At 39.6% G+C, this 21,266-nt stretch overlaps 1 protein-coding gene across 1 annotated transcript; it reads left to right on the top strand.

The window, feature by feature from the left end:
* The first annotated feature begins 1,063 nt into the window (after window positions 1-1,063).
* HINT1 (histidine triad nucleotide binding protein 1) lies at window positions 1,064-15,079 on the top strand. Its single transcript, XM_004462174.5, has 3 exons — window positions 1,064-1,296; window positions 3,289-3,393; window positions 14,784-15,079. The coding sequence occupies exons 1-3, from the start codon at window positions 1,186-1,188 to the stop codon at window positions 14,946-14,948; spliced, it is 381 nt and encodes a 126-aa protein (XP_004462231.1). The 5' UTR covers window positions 1,064-1,185; the 3' UTR covers window positions 14,949-15,079.
* The last annotated feature ends 6,187 nt before the right edge of the window (window positions 15,080-21,266 follow it).

The raw sequence follows: 21,266 nt of genomic DNA, 5'->3' as shown, positions 1-21,266 counted from the left end.
CACCAAGTGTGGTAAAGTGTAATCATACAAGGCAAAACAGGAGGTTGAGATAATTTTTCTTAATAATGGAAACCTGGGGAATAAGTATTAGTGAAGAAGAGGGCCAAGAATGGAATCCATGGAGATGTCTGCAACAGAAGGCAGCATACTGTGAAGGAGAAATTGCAGCAAGAGAGGAGAAGGAAAACCTGGAGAGTGAAGACTTTTGCTGAAGAGAATGGTCAACACTGCCAAATGAACCCCGGGGTCCAGTATAATGAGAACTGGGATTGCCTATAAGTGGGGGTCCTCAGTGACCTCAACAAAGGGGAAATGGGTTCTAAAGAAAGACGAGAAAGTGGACACAATACATAGAAATCTCTTTAAAAAAGAAGAAGAGATATGGATGGGGATGGGGAGTAAAGGTTTTGTTCTTTTAAGGTGGGGCAAATTACATGATGTTCATTGCTCCTGGAAATCTTTGTAGAACAGCCATTTTCAAACTTGGATTGGAGTTATTTAGAAAGGTTTACAAAGTATAGATGCCTGGGTCCCACCGAGATGTTCTGATTTAATTGATCTTGGCTGCAGCCAGGGTCTCGAGGATTTTTTAAAAAGGCCCCAAGTGATTTTAAGGTGCAGTCAACATTGAGAACTATTTTTAAAGGGGAAAAAAACGGATATAAGGAAGACTTAATTGCTGGAACCAAGCAAGACCTTATGTAGCTGAGAAATGAAGACACATACTGCAGCAACAATCAACATGAAAACGATTTCACTGCACCCCTGGCTGCGGAGAAGCGTTATGGTGTCTCTGCCAGGAAATCTGGCCAATTTTGGATTATGAAATCTTTCCAATACTAATTTTTCCTACAAGAGTCCATAAGGCAAGTGAAAAAGGGTTTATACCAGTAGCTCCACTCCTCCGGATGTTATATACAGTGCTATACACAAGAAAGGAAGAAAGAAAAGTCACCCCGTTGTGGCTCCTTGAGGCTTTGCGGGAGGAACCCAAAAGACCCCTTGTTCCTGTCGCACCCGCAGCTGAGGTAGCCAGTGCGCACGCGCAGGATCAGCTCGGGAGCGCGAGCAGCGGTCCCTGCACAGCGTTGGTGGCGCGCTCCCGCCCTTAACTAGCTCCTGGACTCCTGACTCCTCCCTCCTCCCCAGCTACTCCCCGAACCGCCCAGAGGGAGCGAGGCCGCGATGGCAGATGAGATCGCCAAGGCTCAGGCCGCTCGGCCTGGTGGTGACACGATCTTCGGGAAGATTATCCGCAAGGAAATCCCCGCCAAAATCATTTTCGAAGATGACCAGGTAGGCACCGGGCGTCGCCTAGTTCGTGAACTGAGGCAGGGGCAGTAGTCCGTGGACCTCCTGGCTTCCGGCGAGGAGAAGGGCAGGGTGGGGCGCCGCCGCCGCGAAAGGCAGGGGCTCGGCCGCTGTGGCCGAGGGCTCCGCCGGCCGCCGGCTTGGGCCTCCCGCCAGCGGGCAGGGCCGTGGCCGCGCCGAGGCGGCCTGTCGGCGCGTGCTGGCGCTCCGGTTACGCGTTATCAGTCCCCGGCGCTGGCCAGGCCGTCGCCCGCCCGCGGTGCCCTACCTGCTGGGCCTGGGCGCGTGTAGGGGCGCCCGGGGTTCCGGGCGTGCGCGCCCGCCAGCCACCCTGCTGCCTCGGTCTTTGCCGTGTCAGGAATCTGGCAATCTCGCCAGCGCTCTCCCTGAGTAGAGAAACCCGATCGCGCCCTGACACGCGCCCAATCTTTGCGATCTCCCGCGCACGGCAGGCCTGCCAGGGGCATTCCCGGGGCGCGCGGAAGCTCTGGCCACGGCAGATCCAGGTGGCCCCAGGGCCTCCTCGGCGCCAGCCAGACCCCGCTGGAGCAGCCGACTCCTGTGGTGAGAAGTGGCCCTGCCTCTGGGATTTGCTTTCCTTCGGCCTCGCGCCCAAGATTTTGCACTTAAAACAGTTAATAGTTCCTTTTATATTGGACAGGAATCCCTTTTATGCCAAGAAAATCAGCATAGTTTTTGTTGACTCCATAATAGGTGAAGTTAAGTTTTAGAAAGTCCGAGTTGAGGGAACTGAGATATCCTGTATTCATGGCTTTGAATCTCAGATGGGCAGGAATAGGCTGATTTAGGTAGAAATGTTTTGTAAATTTTTTGTTAATTTAAGTTTAAGAAATATGGAATATAAGGGAAACAGTCACCATTTTTTGCTGCTAGTTGCATTCTTAGATTCAGAACGTATTTAGAATTTAATTAGATTCTTAGAGGTGAATTTGATTTAAATGCTTTTGTCACTAGTTAGGGGCAAGTTCTTTTATTTTTGAGAAAGCGTTTTCTTTTTAAAAATTTGCTGTTACCTTTTATAAATGACCATTGAAATACTAACTTTAGAATGTCCTAAGTCCAACTGTTTAACAGCATGAAACAATCGAAATGATACAGCATTTTTAATCGAGTATCATAATGATAAGCGTGGGTGGGTTCGATTAGGCAGCTTCCACCTTCAGTAGAGAACAAGAGATACAAGAACGTTCACATAATATGTTTATTTACAGACACATCTATGTAGTAAATTTGTCTAAATGTTACTCTTCACGTCTACAAATGAGAACATGTTTATTTCCTTTAAAGTCGAGTAAAGTGTGAAGAATAGATATTAATCAAATATCAGAAAGATGTGTAATTACAAAACTGGTCACTGCTGTAAAGGAAGAAACAAAACAAACCCAGAAAATTGTTCACCAGGGGCGCTGGTGAGAGGTAGAGCGAAGTCTGAGATTTCCTTCAGAAATGACATATATGCTGTTTGCTGAGTAATGAATAGCAGTTTAAATTAGATCAAAGTTGGGCTTGAGGGGAAAGGGGATCATTATAGTAGAGGCAGTAGTCTTTGAAAAAGACCTGAGAGTGGAGAGATGAGATATGCAGGTGTTTGGCTACTTTCTATTAATCCTTTGGATCTCAGTTTAAAAGTCAATACTTCATAGTGATCGTCCCTATCTAAATCAGGTGTTTTTTGTTTTTTTTTTGCCTGTAATCTTTCATTTCACCTTTGGCTTTTCCTTTGTAACATAGCTGACCTTTAGTAATTAATTATACCTTTATTTGTTTAAAATCAGTCTTCCCACTGGACTGAGTTCCATGAAAAGGACCATGGAACCTGAAGTAATGTATACATTTTTGTTTTCCTAGTGCCATTTACCTCACATGTGGTTAGTGTTCAGTAAATACTTGTTGAAAGAATATGTTTAGCCTTCGAGATGATAAACCAATACTTTAATTTTTTTTTTTTTCCCCTAGTGTCTTGCTTTCCATGACATTTCCCCACAAGCACCAACACATTTTCTGGTGATTCCTAAAAAACATATTTCTCAGATTTCTGTAGCGGAAGATGATGATGAAAGGGTAAGTAAATTTATTAACACAATTTATTTGTATTCTTGCATTTTAAATGGAGAAATTAAATTTTATCCTTCAAGTGATGTCACTTTTACAGTATATGTAATTTGAATTTGCTTAAAAAATATATTCAGAGATAAAATACATTTTGTGAGTGTGTCATAAACCAAGAATTGGTGTGCTGTATGATTAAATCAGAAATTCAAAATGTTGAAATTATGATTGAAATTCTAGTAATAAGACTTTTAGAGGGTGATATTTACAAAAAAATGTTGAAGAGATATACAAGGAGTCACTAATATATGAAACCTCAAATAAGTAAATTTGAGGAATTATAGAGATAGCTATTTCTGTCATCTATGCCATAGAATCCAAAATAGATATCACATAGTCCATTTTCGTAACTCATAGTGAACCTCTCCAACTTTTAATTTCAATCCACTTGCCTACTATGTCTAAAAGTTTGGTTATTAAGTCTACAAATTAGAGCAAAGGTTGACAATATACGCCTTTTAAGCCAAATTTGACTGGCTACCTGTTTTTGTAAAGTTTTATTGGAACACAGCTATCTTAGTTTGCCTCAGGGATGCTGATGCAAAGTAACAGAAATGAGTTGGCTTTTATCATGGGGATTTTATTTAGGGTAAAACTTGCAGTTCCAGGGCTGTGAAATGTCCAAAACAAGGCACTGTCAAAGGTGCTTTCTCGCCAAAGTCAGCTACTTGTGATCCTGGTGTCCTGCCAGGAGGCAAAGATGGCTGCTCATTTCTTCTGAGGTTCCTGCCTTCCCCTCCAGAAGCTACCATCTCCTGGAGCTCAGCTGTGGGCAACCAGGCATAGGGCTTATCTCTTTTTGGGTCTCCTTTCTTAGTCTTGGCTGCTCCATTTTTTTTTCCCTTGAGTTCAGCTGTGGGCTATAAGGCATATGGCTTGTCTTTTTTTTTTTTTTTAAAGATTTATTTTTTATTTATTTCTCTCCCCTCCCCCCCCCCCCAGTTGTCTACTCTCTGTATCCGTTCGCTGTATATTCTTCTGTGACTGCTTCTGTCCTTATTAGTGGCCCGAGGAATCTGTGTTTCTTTTTGTCGTGTCATCTCTGTGTGTGCGGTGCCATTCCTGGGGATGCTGCACTTTCTTTTGCGCTGGGTGGCTCTCCTTAGGGGGTGCGCTCCTTGTGCGTGGGGCTGCCCTACGTGGGGGACACCCCTGTGTGGCAGGGCACTCCTTGTGCACATCAGCACTGTGCATGGGCCAGCTCCACACTGGTCAAGGAGGCCTGGAATTTGAACTGCAGACCTCCCATGTGGTAGGCAGACGCCCTATCCATTGGGCCAAGTCCACTTTTCCTGGCTTTTCTCTTTAACCTTGAGCTGTGGGCCCAGCCTGTTGGGGGCTTCATGCTTAAGCTTTGGTTGTTAGTGATCCTTGAGTCCTCTCTCATATGACAAGATAAAAAATGACAGCTTCCTTTCTCTGGGTCTCTGTTTATGTAAAGAGTAAGAGGGTGGAGACCTAACCCGAGTCATGCCTCACTGATGTAGTCCAACCAAAAAGGCCCCACACCCACAGAAATGGATTAGTTCAAGAACATAGTCCTTTTCTTTTTTGGGTTTCGAAAAACAACTTCAGACTGCCACAACAGCCACTATTATTCATTGAATTTTTGTCTGTGACTGCTTTTGCTTTATAATGGCAGAGTTTGGTAGTTTTGAAAGGCTTTATGACCCACAAATGTAAAATATTTACTATATGGCCCTTTACAGAACATTACTGACTCCTAGATTAGAGACACCAGTCCGGAAACAGAAAGAGGGACTGTTAGGGGTAGTCGGACTTTATTAGTTGTGTAGAAGGACTTAGAAAACCTGTAAAAAAAAGATTGAGTCAATCCTCATTATTTGCAGATTCAGTTTTTTGAGAATTTGCCTACTTGCTAAAATTTAACTTCAAAATCAATACTCCTGGTGCTTTTGTTGCCATTCATGGACGTGCATAAAGTGGAAACAAGTTTGTGTTGCCCATTGTGCACATTCCTAGCTGAGGTGGAACAAGGTGACACTTTACTTTCTTGTTTTAGCTTTTATACTGTAAACAAGAGTCCTTTACACAGTTTTTTTTCTAAAGATTTGTTTTATTTCTCTCCTCCCGTGCCGCCCCGTTGTCTGCCCTCTGTGTCCATTGACTGTGTGTTCTTCTGCGTCTGCCTACATTATCCAGTGGCACTGGGAAACTGTGTCTCTTTTATTGTGTCATCTTGCTGTGTCAGCTCTCTGTGTGTGTGGTGCCACTCCTGGGCAGGCTGCACTTTTTTCACACGGGGCGGCTCTCCTTGCAGGGCACCCTCCTTGCATGTGGGGCTCCCCTATGTGGGGGGCACCCCTGCATGGCACGGCACTCCTTGCACGCAGTAGCACTGCACATGGGTCAGCTCACCACACGGGTCAGGAGGCCCTGGGTATCGAACCCTGGACCCTCGATATGGTAGGCGGACCCTCTTATCAGTTGAGCCACATCTGCTTCCCTACACAGTGTATTGAATGCCATGTTTTTCATATTTTTTGCCTTTTGTTGGTGATTTTGCTGTTTAAAATGGCCCCATAGCATAGCTGAAGTGCTGTCTGATGTTACTAAGCTCAAGAAGGCTGTATGGACAGACAACATGGCTGTAAGACCCCATTGAGACCTTGACCTTGAGGTCCCAGTTGGAATTCTTCTGGGATAAAGGGGAGGCTCTGGACATTACAAACAGCCCTCACCATTGGCCCCCACCATTGGCAGGGTAACCAGTAACACCTGGGGCCTTTCCCCTTAGCATTAGCTAAGGGAGGAATGATTAATAGCTTAACAGGTAACCACGGGGGAAGCGGACTTGGCCCAATGGATAGGGCGTCCGCCTACCACATGGGAGGTCCGCGGTTCAACCCCGGGCCTCCTTGACCAGTGTGGAGCTGGCCCATGCGCAGTGCTGATGTGTGCAAGGAGTGCCGTGCCACGCAGGGGTGCCCCCCATGTAGGGGAGCCCCACGTGCAAGGAGTGTGCCCTGTAAGGAGAGCCGCCCAGCACGAAAGAAAGTGCAGCCTGCCCAGGAATGGTGCCACACACATGGAGAGGTGATACAGCAAGATGATGCAACAAAAAGAGACACAGATTCCTGTGCTGCTGACAATAAGAGAAGTGGACAAAGAAGAACTTGCAACAAATGGACACAGAGAACTGACAACTGGGGCTGGGTGGGGGGTGGGGAGGGGAGAGAAATAAATAAAACAAATCTATAATAAAAAAAAGGTAACCACACAAGCCAAAGCCCACTCTCTGCCTAGAGGAGCCTGCATCAAATCTCAGTGTGTATTGCCATCCTTCTTGCCTGTTTCTTAGCAGGCTCTTTTATTTTCCCCCATTTCCCAATAAGTTCTTTTTACTGGCCTAAAGCAAGAAAAAAAAAAAAAGACTGCATGTACCTTACATGTGTTAAGATAAACTAAATAAAATACATGTGTTAGATAAACTTCCTTCAGGTAATTGTTATAGTGCTGTTGTCTTATGAGTTAAATGTTAGAGTCAACAGTATATATTAAATAAGGTGTCTTTAAACAGAAACACATAAAACAAGGTTATGCACTGATTGGTTGATGAAAATGTTGTGACCATAGTTTTGCTGGAAATTAACGCTGCTCTTCTCCTAGGAACAATGGTTCAGTATTCTGTAATTCATTGTTTGTGATGACTTTATAGAATATAATTACTGTGGTTAATGAGAATCTACTACAACTTAAAATCACAGCAGTCCTGGGATCACATAAGACATGGTTACATGGATTTGAGTATCTCAGATCCTAAATAAGATAGGATCTTATACTAGTAAAACATTATAATTAATTATATGTAACATTATAATTAATTTTCATAGTTATAATCCTGAGTGATCAGGAAAATATAAATTATTTTGAGTAAACTGTTTAAGAAATAGAATTGTATCACATTGAAAGATTTTAATCCAAAGTTGTATGTAAATTTCCACCATTTTAGCCCTATAGAAAATATTTATTCACTATCGTTCTTTCCTTGAGGATTTATGGTATCTGTTTACCTAGATCAGGGTTTTTCAAAGTTTCTGTAGAGTAATCATTTTCCAAAGGATACCTTGTTAGGTACCTGAGTTTTTCAGGCTATTTTATATTTTAATCTTTGTCATACAACAGTATTTTGTTGTTTATAAACTTTATGAAAGCATTTTTTTCTGGAATACCATATTGCTGACTTATGTATAAATGAGAGGAATTAAAAATATGGCTATTTCCATTATCAAATATTAGCACTGGAAGAAGTCCCAAATATTAATTATATATAAGCTGGTAATTTCATAGATTTAAAAATAATTATGTAGAAGGCTGATGAATATTCTAGATATTTGTTTCTTTAATCTGTATGCTGTAATAATCCTAATTTTCATTGTGAATTACTTCATTGGTATGTATTTTATTAAATGCCAATATCCCTTAACATTGAGTAGAGTAAGTGAGGGAAGAAAATGCCCTGGTATCTAATAATAAAGAAAGAAACCTTTATTTCTATAGTCCAGGATGGTTGTGTTACTTGAATAATGCCTGATTTTCCCAAAACTGCTAACTAAAGGCTATGTTCAGTATAATTTAAGGTAGTATTTTGAATGCCAAAAAGAAGTCTTTTTTTTTTTTAACCAGTCCCAATGTCTGTTCATTTTCTTTTTTCTTGGAAAACTATTTGAGTCTGGGTTATCAGATATTCACCTGTTTTAAGTGTTCAAGTCAGTGGTGTTTGCTATGTTTACTGTGTTGTGCAGCCATCACTATAATCCCTTCTAGAACATTTTCATCACCCCATAAAGAAACCCTGTACACATTAGCAGTCACTCTGCATTCCCCACCCCACTCCCAAAACTCCTGCCCACAAGCACTAGGCAACCACTAATCTACTTTCTATGGCTCTAGATTTGCCTATTCTGGACATTTCATGTGAATGAAATCATAGAGTATATGGAGTTTTGTGAATGTTTATGTCTCTTAGTGTAATGTTTCCAGGGTTCATGTTGCAGCACAGTGTATCAGTATTTTGTTCCATTTTATGGCTGAATTATATGTCATTGTGTGGATATACCACAATTTTTCTCCATCAGTTAATGGATAATTGGGTTTCTACATTTTGTCTAATGACTAATGCTGCTATGAACATTTATAGACAGGTTTTTGTTTGGGTGTATGTTTTCATTTCTCTTGGATATATACTAATGATAGAATTGCTGGGTCATATGGTAACTCTCTTTAACCTTTTGAGAAACTTCTCTACTGTTTTTCAAAGTGGCTGCACCATTTTATATTTCCACTAGCAATGTGTGAAGGTTCCAATTTCTTATATCTTCACCAACACTAGTTATCATCTGTCTTTTTGATCGTAGTCATCTTAGAGGTTGTGATGTGGTATTTCATTGAGTCTTTGATTTCCCTAATGGCCTTTTAAGGTACAATGTATCTTCCTTCTAAGGAAAATAATTACAGTTCCCAAACTGATTAGTAACTTAATCTCTTTGTCTTATATTAATGTTCTGTTTTTTTTTTTTTTTAAAGATTTATTTATTTATTTTAATTTCCCCCCCTCCCCTGGTTGTCTGTTCCTTGGTGTCTGTTTGCTGCGTCTTGTTTCTTTGTCCGCTTCTGTTGTCGTCAGCGGCATGGAAAGTGAGGGTGCCGCCATTCCTGGGCAGGCTGCTCTTTCTTTTCACGCTGGGCGGCTTTCCTCACGGGCGCACTCCTTGCGCGTGGGGCTCCCCCACGCGGGGGACGCCCTTGCGTTGCAACGCCACTCCTTGCGCGCATCAGCGCTGCGCATGGCCAGCTCCACACGGGTCAAGGAGGCCCGGGGTTTGAACCGCGGACCTCCCATATGGTAGACGGACGCCCTAACCACTGGGCCACAGTCCGTTTCCCAATGTTCTGTATTGTGTCAAATAATATTTTTACATTTTAGTTTGATATAAATTGATATAATCTGTATACTCAAGAGTGTCCCACTTTAATACAGCCTGTTTAATGAAGGTTGATGTTCCTTTTTTTCTAAATTTTAACCCAAATATTGTGTTTAGGTTTTTGCATTCTTTTTTTTTAGAAGTACTGGGGATTGAACCCAGGACTGCGTACATGAGAAGCAGGCGCTTAACCGTTGAGCTACATATGCTCCCCAGTGACAGTTGGCTTTTTAATTTATTTGCTTTAGGAGGTACTGGGGATTGAACCTGAGACCTTGTATGTGGGAAGCAGGCACTCAACCACTTGAGCTATATCCATTCCCCAGGTTTTTGCATTCTTGTATTTAGTGACCCACCTGCATTGACAGTATCATTAACACACATTTTCTTCTATCAGCTGTGCATGTTCAATCACTGGAAGAGTTACCTAGTGTGGCATACTGCTGGGTAGATGGGATGGGAGGCAGGGGTTGACATTCCAGCTTATCTTCAGAAAGCCAATGCAAGTTAATTTGTTCCAGTTGCCTTCATAAGAAGTTATAATGTGGTAAGTTGTGTCATTCTTTTACAGATGATCAGTCTGCATTTCAGTCAGCCCTGGCACACCAGTGATGGGGGTGGTCCTCATGAAGTAGGATCATGATTCTAGCCTCAAACAGGTTGGGGAACTATATTATCAAAGAGGTCAGTTAGAGACCTCTTAATTTTAAATGACTTTTACGTATTTTCATTGTCCCCATTTGGCTCCATATTGTTCATCATATTCTCTTATTCCAACCCAGTAAATAAGACAACTCTCTTTTTTTCATTTTAAAAACAATTTATTGAATTGTATCATTCATACATGATAGTACATAAACAGTAAGTGAATAGTAAAAGTTGTGAACTTATAAAACAAATACGCAAACATCATATAGGGCTCTAGTACATCACCTCACTACAAATACCTTGCGTTATTGTGAAACATTTTTAAGAAATTATGAAAGAACATTGTCAAAGTATTACAACTAACTATAATCCATATCTTACATTTGGTGTATTTTTTCCCCCAATCCACCCTATTATATTTTTTGTTCATAAACTATATAATTTATCAAAAGTGTGCAGTCAGTGACATTTGGTATAATCGCCAAGTTGTATTTACATCACTTCAGTCAATATTAGGGCATTTTCATTAGTCAAAAAAAAACCCAAAAAACAAACTACTGTCATACCTGTATGTTAGTTATTTCTCCTTCTCCTTATAATTTGTTAAAGAACAATTCAGTACCCTTATTGTATGCATTTTGTATGCCACCCTTCTTGTATAGGATATTTATCTCTGGTGGTCTAGACTTAATCATGTATATCTATTCCTTGATCTGGACTCAATCATCTGTTCCTACTTCTTAGGCTAATAGATAATATAACTTCATAATGACAATGAAAGTTACATGGCCTGAGGTAGGAACATAGGCATCCTTTCTGAGTGAGGCTCCTGACCTGGGACTTAAGGAGCTCATTCCATTATACCTGGTACTTAGAGGTGATGTGCAAGATGCAAAATCCATTTAAATCAAATCTCTACTTATTGCCAGTTCTTTATTAGAAGACTATTGATAACTTAAGTAAATGGAGGGAAATATCATTTTCATGGATTAGAAAACTTAATATCATTTCCCTCAGTTTGAGCTGTAGATTCAATGCAGTTAAAAAAAAAATTTTGGACCTTGAAAAGCAGATTCCAAAATACATGTGGAAAATACAAAGGTTTAACAATAGCCAAAAAGCCTCTTAGAGAAAACGATAGGGGGTATACTCTACTAGTCCAGTTTTACAGCTGCAGTAATTAAGACAAAACTTTATCAGCCCAGGGATAAATGGAACTTTGGAAATAATCCAGAAACAGACTTTTACATGTTGGCCTGTAATATAACAGTCATAATGCAAATCAATGGCGAAAGGATTTTTTTGGAGGATAATTTTTTATTATGGAAAATTTCAGACATAGAAATGTGAGAATAGTAAGTATAATGAATCCTTGCAAACCTATCATCCACTTTCAACATTTACCAACGTATCAATTCTGATTAATCTATGTTGTAACCCATATCTCCCCTATCCCTAATTTTTTTGAAGTAAATCCTAGACAGATTCTTTTAAGATGAACTTCTTAGTAAATGATGTTGAGATAACTATTGTTTGATTGTGAAATTGGACTACAACTTCACACATTGTGTAAAACTGTCAGGTGTATTAAAGACTGATTAGGAAAAAATTTTAGAAGCCAAAATTAGAGAATATCTTAGTGATCTTGGGGCTGGCCTTACTAAGAAACAAAAAGTACAATCTATAACAGAAAAATAGTAATTAATTTTGAGTACATTAAAATTAAGAGCTTCTCTCAATCAAAACACTCAGAGTGAAAAGGCAGAACACAAACTGAGAAAAGATATTGGTAATATGAAAGGGGGTGGGGAGAGGTGGATAGAGTGATTGTGGAGGGTCACAATAGAAGCTTCTAGGATTTGGTAATAGTTTATTTTCTGACCTATTGGTAGATATATAGATGTTTGTTTTATTATCAGTTTCAATTGTATATTTTCGTAATTTTTATATGTATGATGTTTTACAATAAAAATTTTAAAAGTAGACATTTAAAAATGGATATTTCATGACTAGTATTTTAATTATTTACTTGGGGATACCTTTTTAAGTAAGAAATTGAAACTTAGAAACTTTAGGTCATTAATTTTTAACTCTAAATTTGTGCAAATTACAGAGTTCAAAGGTTAGAGTGCTTAATGGAAAATTCCACTGTTAGCAATAACAAAAAGATTAAAATTTCAAAACGTTAATGTTTAATGTTAAGTATAATTGCACAAATCATGGTATTTTAAGGTCAGAGCTGCTTATTCAAATACAACTCTTGCTGATAAGGATAGATAAAATGTTAATTTTCACCTGATTAACTTTCCAAATTGGAGTTTTAAAGTCAGCTCATTTATATAAAAGACACAGTTCATTGCTAGGAAAGATTGACTGAAAAAGCTTTAAAATTGTGTTTTATGATTAATTATATTTGTGACCAGCATAGGTAGTCTATCCAATTCAATACTTGAAAATTGGGAATTTTTCCCCATTTCAAGCTTTAAATTCAAAGTTAACAAATAGAATACCCCTTTCTTAGTTTGGACTTTAGTCATCCATTCTTTGGTTGCCTGGGGACTTCTTTAGTGACAAGACATTTTTCTTCCCCTTTATAACTTCCTCATGAATGCTGTAGTTTTTCCTATGGACTTTACCAATTTACTGCTTGGGAATTTACAGAGCCCTATGGCAAATACCTGGTCTTACTCTGAGTCATCCTGTTTCTGTTTTTTGGGTCCCTCTATGGGTAGTTTGTCTCCATTTGCATATGGAGTCTACTTGTGGTGCCAGTCTTATTTCCTGGTTAAAAACAAAAGGGGAGGCGGGCCTGAGTAAAAACCCTTAAATTACTGATTCACTGTTTCCCATAGCAAGAGAACAAAGGTAGGGGTTAGCTTTTCTTCCATACAACCTAACAAGCTCTTAGGAGAGGGAACTCCTCTAGTTTCTATGGCAAGAAAAAGGAAAAGGAGAGAGAATCTTAAGTTTCTATTCTATTAGCCCAAATAAGTCCTAAATTAGTGGACTCTGCTGCTGATGCAGTAAGGTCCATTGTAGTCTGAAGCTAATCAACCTTACTACATGAGCAGCAGAGATTGTTAGGACAATGAGGCATATAAGGTCATTAAAAGATAATGGCTTTTATATACCTTTTATATACTATATACTATTAAATAAATACAGTAGGCAAACCATACTTGGCAACCGTACTCAAATTTTTTTTTCCTTCAGAAGTATCCTGATTCCTAGACCTAGCTTAACTTCCTTGGTGTTTGGGGAAACAACAAAGAGCGGTTTCTGTACCTTGAGAAGTGAGATTCTTCTGTCTCAGCTAGGGTAGTCTTCCACCAAAAAAGATGATGATGTGAGACTTTTGAATAAATCTTCCTGGGGTAAAGAAGGATTCTAAGCAAGGAAGAGCTGGTCAAATGAATTTTCCCTCAATATAGAAATTTAGCATACAGGAAAGGACTTGGTGGCTGACCTTTCATCTGTTAATGCTGTTGGTACAGTAGGTAAGAAAAATAATTACGTGGTTTTATTAATGGGTCAGACCTCAATTAAAAATTTTCTTAATGCTCCATTTGTGTAATTGTTCTTAAATACCCTTCTTTGCGGGTGCATTACATTTCTGCCTCATTGCTGTCAGACTTGTTCATGTGACTTGATTTGGCCAACAAATGCAAGCGGAACTGTTGTATGTCACTTTTTTTTAAAGATTTATTTATTTATCCCCTGTCCCCAAATTGTTTTTGTGCTCGCTCTCTGCTTTCTGTGTCCATTCGCTGTGTGTTCTTCTTTGTCTGCTTGTCTTCTCTTTAGGTGGCACCAGGAACTGATCCTGGGACTTTCCGGAGTGGGAGAGAGGTACTCAATCTCTTGTGCCACCTCACCTCCCAGGTCTGCTGTGTCTCTTATTGTCTCTTCTCTGTGTCTCTTTTTGTTGCATCATCTTGCTGCGCCAGCTCTCCATGCGGGCCAGCACTCTGTGCAGGCCACAGCACTCCTGCATGGGCCAGCATTCCATGTGCACCAGCACTGCGTGGGGCAGCACTCTGCATAGGCCAGCTCTCTGCTTGGGCCAGCTCACTGTGCAGGCCAGCTTGCCTTCACCAGGAAGTCCCAGGAATCAAACCTTGGACCTCCTAAGATGGTAGATGGGAGCCCAGTCACTTGAGCCATATCTGTTTCACATATGTCACTTTTAAGAAGAAACTTTCTAAAAGCCAGCAGTGTTTTACCATGCTCTTTCTTCCCTCTGCTACTATGACCATATTAAGACCTTTCCATCAACCTTGGTCTCAAAGTGAAAAAGATGTAGGATGTAGAATCACAGTCAACCTGGGATGAACTTGTAGTAGCACAAGAAGTAAGTCTTTGTTTAAGTCAGATGGTCTGTTATACAGCATAACCAAATCTATCCTGGTTGATACACTCTCATATTTCAAGAAAACATGATGTCTTACTATATTAAGAAAACTTGAATACCACTGGATTATGATTTCAACATTTTCTGTTTAATCAAGTTGCAGATATTATGTCTCTAGTTTGTTTATTGAAATTCTTCATGAGCAAATGTCTAATCTTAATGTGTTTTTAAGTAGTAATTTATGCTGTGTTAGGATTGGGTTCCTGAATATTTGCCCAAAGAGATGGTATGCTTCAACTTAGTAGTTTTTTATTTGATATTTTCATTTGGCAGTTTGTTATTTAATGGCAGGAAGTTAAAAATTGCCTATGCTTAAGAAGCTTATTTTTCTTTTCCAGCTACTTGGACATTTAATGATTGTGGGCAAGAAATGTGCTGCTGATCTGGGCCTAAAGAAGGGTTATCGAATGGTGGTGAATGAAGGTTCAGATGGAGGGCAGTCTGTCTATCATGTTCATCTCCACGTTCTTGGAGGTCGGCAGATGAGTTGGCCTCCTGGTTAAGCATGCTTTACATGGTTTTCCCTTCTCTAGGCAAATTCCAGTATGTTAAACTTGGTGTACTTCATTTTGCCTGTGTATGGAGAGTTTGAAATAACTAAAAAAAAAAACTCATAATAAAAGACTTTGTTGCATGCTTTGCAGTCTCTGAATTCCTTATTTGAGGGGATGTATGAGGATGGGATTCATATTTTGGGAAATTTCTTGTTTTTTTCCCTCCATTGAGGATCCAACATATGAACATTGTTATAACGGTGTGACTGGTCTTTGAAGACAGATAACACTTCATAATTTTAGCTTTAGTTTTGAAATATTCTAAGCAAAAATCATGAAATGTTTGTCTAGGAGATTTTTTAAAATTTAATTCATTTTCTAAGAACATAGTAGTGATTGATCCAGTAAGTGACAGTTTTGGGTCTAGAAATAATGCTTGATATCCAACTCTCATATTTTTCTTGACTGTTGGGATAATTTGGAAAGGTTGAGAGTGTGGTTGTCATAGAAACTTTGATGGTCAGATGTAGCCACATGTTGGTATTTTCTTGCTATCTACACTCTGAATATTTTTTATGAAGACTTGAGAACATTTTATAGAGAATTTATTTTCCAAATTGAAAATCCACCTTTGTGAAAGTATATGCACACTAGCAAAAGTAAGTTGTACATGAATCTGGCTGTGTGGAGTTGGGGATGGAATCTTAGGGTCTGAGTTCTTACACAGACTGACAACCAAACCTGTATTAAATTTTTTTTTTTCTTTATTAGAGAAGTAGGTTTACAGAAAAAAATCAGGAGAAAGTAGTGTTCCTATATATTCCCTTCGCATACTCATTTTCCCCTAAATTAACTCTTTGTGTTACTTGGTCAAAAGCTGTTCTTAGTCTTGCCATTCACCCTTTCTGTGGTTCTCAGTGCAAATAATTTTGCTTCTTTTCTACATGTGGGCACTTAGCTTTCATTTTCTTCTGTCTGCAAAATCAGTAACCTCTTGCTCATTTACTTAGCTTCCAAATTTTATTTGATACTTGCCTGCTATTGTCTTCCCTCCTATTCTCTTTGTCCTTTTGAGTTTCTTTTTTAATCTCTAAAAAGACCCCCATTTTAATGGAGGTTTGACACATTTAGTTGGTAATTCTTTACTTTTTTCCCAAAATTTATGTCTTTTTAAGTAGTTTTTTTTTGTGAGTCCTCTGATCCCATCTTTATTTCCTCTCTTGTGTCTTTCTGTCCTTTTGTTTCTTCAGTTCTGCATCACCTTCCCTTTATGCAAACCTATTGCTGACCTGGTCTCAGCAGTAACTGAAGACACTCAGGCAACCCATTGGAGAGGCCCTGGTAGAGAGGAACTAGGACTTCCTGCAAAGAGTCAGTAATAGTGTGTCAGCTGTGTAAATAAACCACCTGGGAAGTAGATCCTCCAGCCCCACTCAAGCCCTCAATTCCTGGCCAACATTTGACTGCAGAGATCCCAGGGCAGATTATCCATCCAGTCCGCTCCTGTGTTCCTAACCCTCAGAAACAGATATTTATTGTTGTAAGTCACCAACTTTTGGGGTAATTTATTACATAGCAATGTATAATAAATACCATGTTTTCTTTTCTCCATAGCAAACAGACTGTTTCCCAGCATCCCTTTAGCTGTATGAGGCCTTATGACTACTTTGTCAATGGAATGTGTGAAGAACTGATGTATCCATTTCCTAATCTCTGAAAAATCTCCCAGGCTCTCCCTTTGTTGCTGGTGAAATGCAGAAAGGAGCCAGCAGAGGATATTGAGCTGTTTTAATCCATTACAGAGGTTTAAGCAGGCTAGAGGCTTTTTTTGTCTCAAGTTCAAGAAGTCCTGAGATAGCAGTCCAGGGCTCTCTTGGCAGCTCTACAATGTCAGCAAGAATTCAGGCTCCTATCTTTCCGCTCTGTCATCCTTAGCACTTGATTTCTATTTTCAAGGTCACTTTGTGGTCCAGTATAACTGATGGTAGCCCCAGGTATCAGATCCTCCCATCAAAAAGAAATGGGAGGGATCAGATGTGACTCATGCAGTTGAGTGCCTGCTTCCCTTATGGGTTTGGTCCCTGGTGCGTCCTAAAAACAAAGCAAACAAACGAGAAAAACAACTCAAGGGAGCTGATGTAGCTCAGTGGTGGAGCACCGGCTTCCCAGATAGGTCCTGGGTTCAATCTCCGGCCCCAGTACCTAAAAAAAAAAAAAGGGAAAACGATAAAAGGCAAAATGTCACATGCCAGCATTGTGTCCCTTTTTGTAAGGAGCTTTTCCAGAAGTCCCTCTTAACATATCATTGGCCACCCCAAGGTGTAAGAAAGGTTGGGTATTGTATTAGTTAGCTAAAGGGATGCTGATGCAAAATACCAGAAATCTGCTGGCTTTTATGAAGGGTATTTATTTGGGGTAGGAGCTTACAGTTACCAGGCCATAAAGCTTAAGTTATTTCCCTCATCAAACTATTTCCACATGTTGGAGCAAGATGGCTGCCAATGTCTGCAAGAGTTCAGGCTTCCTGGGTTCTTCTGGGTTCAGCTCCTCTGTTTTCTCCACAAGGTCAGCTGTAGACCATGAGGCTCTCTAGACTTTGCCTCTCTCCATAAAGTCGGCTGTAGACTATCCGGTAAACGGCTGTGTGTTTCACTCAGGTTTCAGGAGCTGTCTCTATTCTTTTGCATTCTTCTCCTGGCTCAGGTCCTCTCTTCCCGGGACTGGCTTCTCTTTCCTCTGTATGCTGACTTCCTGGGGCTCCAGCTTAAGACTTCAGCATTAAACTCCAACATCAGAAACCCTCAACTGTGTCCTTTGTCATGCCCTTTATCTGTGAGTCCCCATCCACCAAGGGGTGGGGACTCAGTGCCCTAATGATGTGGGCCAGTCAAAGCCCTAATCATAACTTAATCATGCCCAGGTACAGACCAGATTATAAACATAATCCAATATCTCTTTTTGGAAATCATAACTATATCAAACTGCTACAGGTATCTTGCCTCCCAGAGTAAAATTAGAAAGGGAAAAAAGATGGAGTATTGACCGACAGGTCCATTTCTGCTGTGTCAATGATAGCCAATGTACATTAGTGTGGAAAAACAGACTTGCATTCTTGGAACTACTTGCTCAAGTGCTGAAAAGACTGACCCAAGTAATACAATGTGTATCACTCTTTTCTCTCTTTCCACCAACATTGAGGCAGGACCAGTAAGCATTTTCTTGGCCACCTATTACTTTCTGTGAATAATAATGCATGCAATTAAAAATTTTTTTTAAAAAATTATTATTTTGAGGTACCAGGGATTGAACCCAGGACCTTCTACATGGGAAGCAGGTGCTCAACCACTGAGGTACTTCCTGGGTGCAATTTTAATTCCCAACTGAAGCTCTTTCCTTGCTGCACTTGTTTTTGGTGTTTTCTTCTAATAATTGCAATATGTTTTTTTCTATTCAAATTATAGCTTAAAAAATAATTAAATTTTAAAAAGCCATTTTCTTGGAGCATGGGGTTTTATTGAATAACAAAAAAAGTGGTTAAACCTTTTGTTCTCATATATGTACTTCAAATACGGCAAGAGTCGATTCAAATAGCTTCTCAGAAATGTGACTTGTACATATATTTGCTTATTTAGAATATTTAGAATACATTTTGATGTTTCTATAGCTGGTTTTTTCTTTTATATCACACTAAAGATAATTTTGCACTTGTTCTAGGAAGAATGCAGTTGGTTTAGCATGAATTCATTGTACTTTGAAAATAACCTGAAAGCTTAAGTGGCTTCATATTACTTTTCAAAAAGCTAGGGATATTGAGCTATAATATAAATACAATACAATTTACTCTTAGAGTATACTGTTTGATGAATTTTGACAAATTTTTGTAATCATGTATCCATCATAACAATCAAGACGTAGAATATGTTAACTACTCCATAAAGACTCTTTAGGAGACCATTTTTGTTTTGAGGTTCTGATCCATCATGGTGGAAGATTCTTAATTTTAATCAAATTGTAATTTCCCCCTCACATTCCTGGAGTGCTATCTAATTTCCAGAGGGTCTTATATAGTACCATGTCATCAGGGGAGACCATCTAATAATGTTTGTCGTCTGTCTCTACAGACATTACCTGAGATTTTAAAAAAAATCTCAGTAATAATGACCATGATATTATTATGATAATATCCTTAGCAATTGCTATTTATTTAGTACCTGCTGTGAGCCAGGCCCTGTACTATATGCATTAAATATAGTATTGCTAAAAACCAGATAACTTTATATCTATTACATCCTGTGGCATTTACCCAGAAGATTTTATGTGTAATACACTCGTAATTGATGTCCAGTTTTGACCCCCTTCCTAATTGAGGAGTTCCCTGACTTTTGATTGAGAGGTTGAAATGAACAGACATCTAATATTCTAGTTCCTTGCCAGCTGGGATGTAGGCCCTTGACTTAGCTCTGCCAATCAGATGCACTCAGCTGGGAGTTTGAATTTGAAACTAATGACACAAAGAAACAAGGACAGTGGAGACTCCTTTTTTGGTGTCAGTGACAACAGCATCCAGTTGGCAGGCGCAGCAGTATCTGTGGTGCCAGGTCTTGGATCCAGTGTTGAATACCAGGGAAGACAACGGTACAAGCTGTCTTCTAAGGTCAGTGGCAGTAGCAGCTGTGCCCATCTAGACTGCCTCTCTGATTCTGCTTTTGGCTGTGGTATTATCAGCATAGTTTCTCTTTATGCTGCCTATTTTCCCAGTTAATCTGTGATCTAACTATTAGATATTGTTTTGAGAAATTAACTATTGAGGAAATTTTTACCAGGAATGGTTGTAGGCTGTAGGTCCTCATGGAAAGTTGAGGTGGGTTGGTGGAGATCTGGAGTTGTTTTTTTTAGCTTGGTTGGGGATGAAGGCAAGGGTAATACAGCTGACATTAAGGAAGAGGATTTTCACAGCCCTTGACAAATAGTAGCAAATAGCTAATTAAATAATTCCATGGATCACCTGTACTGATGTGCCAACTGAAGTCAAGGCTTTGGGCATCCAAGTGGCTACTGCTATAGGATGGTAAAGGGTAGGTGGAATTCAAGGACTGGATGTGGTGACTGCTTCTAATATTGCTGAACGTCTTAAACAAAGAAGAAAGAAGGGCAATATTATTAGCTCAAGATATCAGTTGTAACCTGGACCTTCTATGACTCTGCTATAAAAATCTGTAGGAGTTTTGCAACTTATTAAGCTCTAGCAGCGAAGAACTTAAATAGTTGTAAGTCAAACACAGTGTTTGATTCTCAGAGTTGCCATATTTTATTAGTTTAATTTATAGCCTTGTATAGTCAATCATAAGAAAGGATATTGATCAGGAAAGAGTAGTATCTAAGTACTTGGAATGAGTTACATTGGAGAATTTGGCTAATTCAGATTACCCCAAATTCCCTGCTTGCTGAGCATCCCTTGTCAACTGAAGTGGTCTATCTTCATGTATGGAAGTTATTTTTGATTGCTTGAAGATCTTGTTTCAATTATTTCTCAAAATTTTCAGCTATTCCTGTGTCTTCTCTTTAAAAAAAGAAAAGGGAATTCTCTTATGCTGCATCCACTCCCTTCCAAGCACTTCTTGCCTTTCTTTTCTCCCTCCTTTTTTGCAATTATGCACCGAAAGATCCCCAAAGAACCTGTAGAGTAAATTGGGACCTCCTTAGAACTGGAGAAATTAGACAGGCAAAGCTGGCACCTTCTATGGTTGACAGGAAGGAGAAGGACTGGAAATACAAGTTAATAAGCTAAAAGTAAATGAAAAGACACAAAAGTAGACCCTAAAACCAAATGCAAAGAAAACCATGCAAAGTTAATTGTGTATAAAAATTAAAAACATAAACATAGAGGAAATATAATTCAAGTTATTTTTGAATGCAGCACACTGACTATATATCCCTATAGGACAAATCTAAGCACAAAAGACAATCACAGAAATCTTGAGCTTAACCTTATGATTTTGCAGGTGCTATAATTTTGAAACTTTGTGTGTGTATGGTAAGGTATACCAAATAAGTGAAGAACAGGGATAAGAGTTTTCGTTGCGAGAAAAGGGAGATCAAAGCATGGGATGGGACAAAGTGAGAAAGAACCCCGTGAAGCACTCTTATCATCGGTCAGGCTTGCCTGCCTGCCTGCCTGCCTGCCTGCCTGCCTGCCTATCTATCTCTCTCTATCTATCTATCTATCTATCTATCTATCTATCTATCTATCTATCTATCTATCTATCTATCTATCTATCTATCTTCTCTCTGTTCAATGTAAAGACCTAGTAGCAGTAGATTCTACAT

This window comes from Dasypus novemcinctus, chromosome 2 (assembly GCF_030445035.2).
Source record: "Dasypus novemcinctus isolate mDasNov1 chromosome 2, mDasNov1.1.hap2, whole genome shotgun sequence".
Classification (NCBI taxonomy): domain Eukaryota; kingdom Metazoa; phylum Chordata; class Mammalia; order Cingulata; family Dasypodidae; genus Dasypus; species Dasypus novemcinctus.
This window is presented reverse-complemented; position numbering and strand designations above follow the sequence as displayed.

Coding starts and splice junctions, on each gene's coding strand:
- HINT1 (XM_004462174.5), top strand. CDS start 1,186: ATGGCAGATGAGATCGCCAAGGCTCAGGCCGCTCGGCCTGGTGGTGAC. Junction 1,297..3,288: donor TCATTTTCGAAGATGACCAG/GTAGGCACCGGG, acceptor TTTTTCCCCTAG/TGTCTTGCTTTCCATGACAT. Junction 3,394..14,783: donor CGGAAGATGATGATGAAAGG/GTAAGTAAATTT, acceptor TTTCTTTTCCAG/CTACTTGGACATTTAATGAT.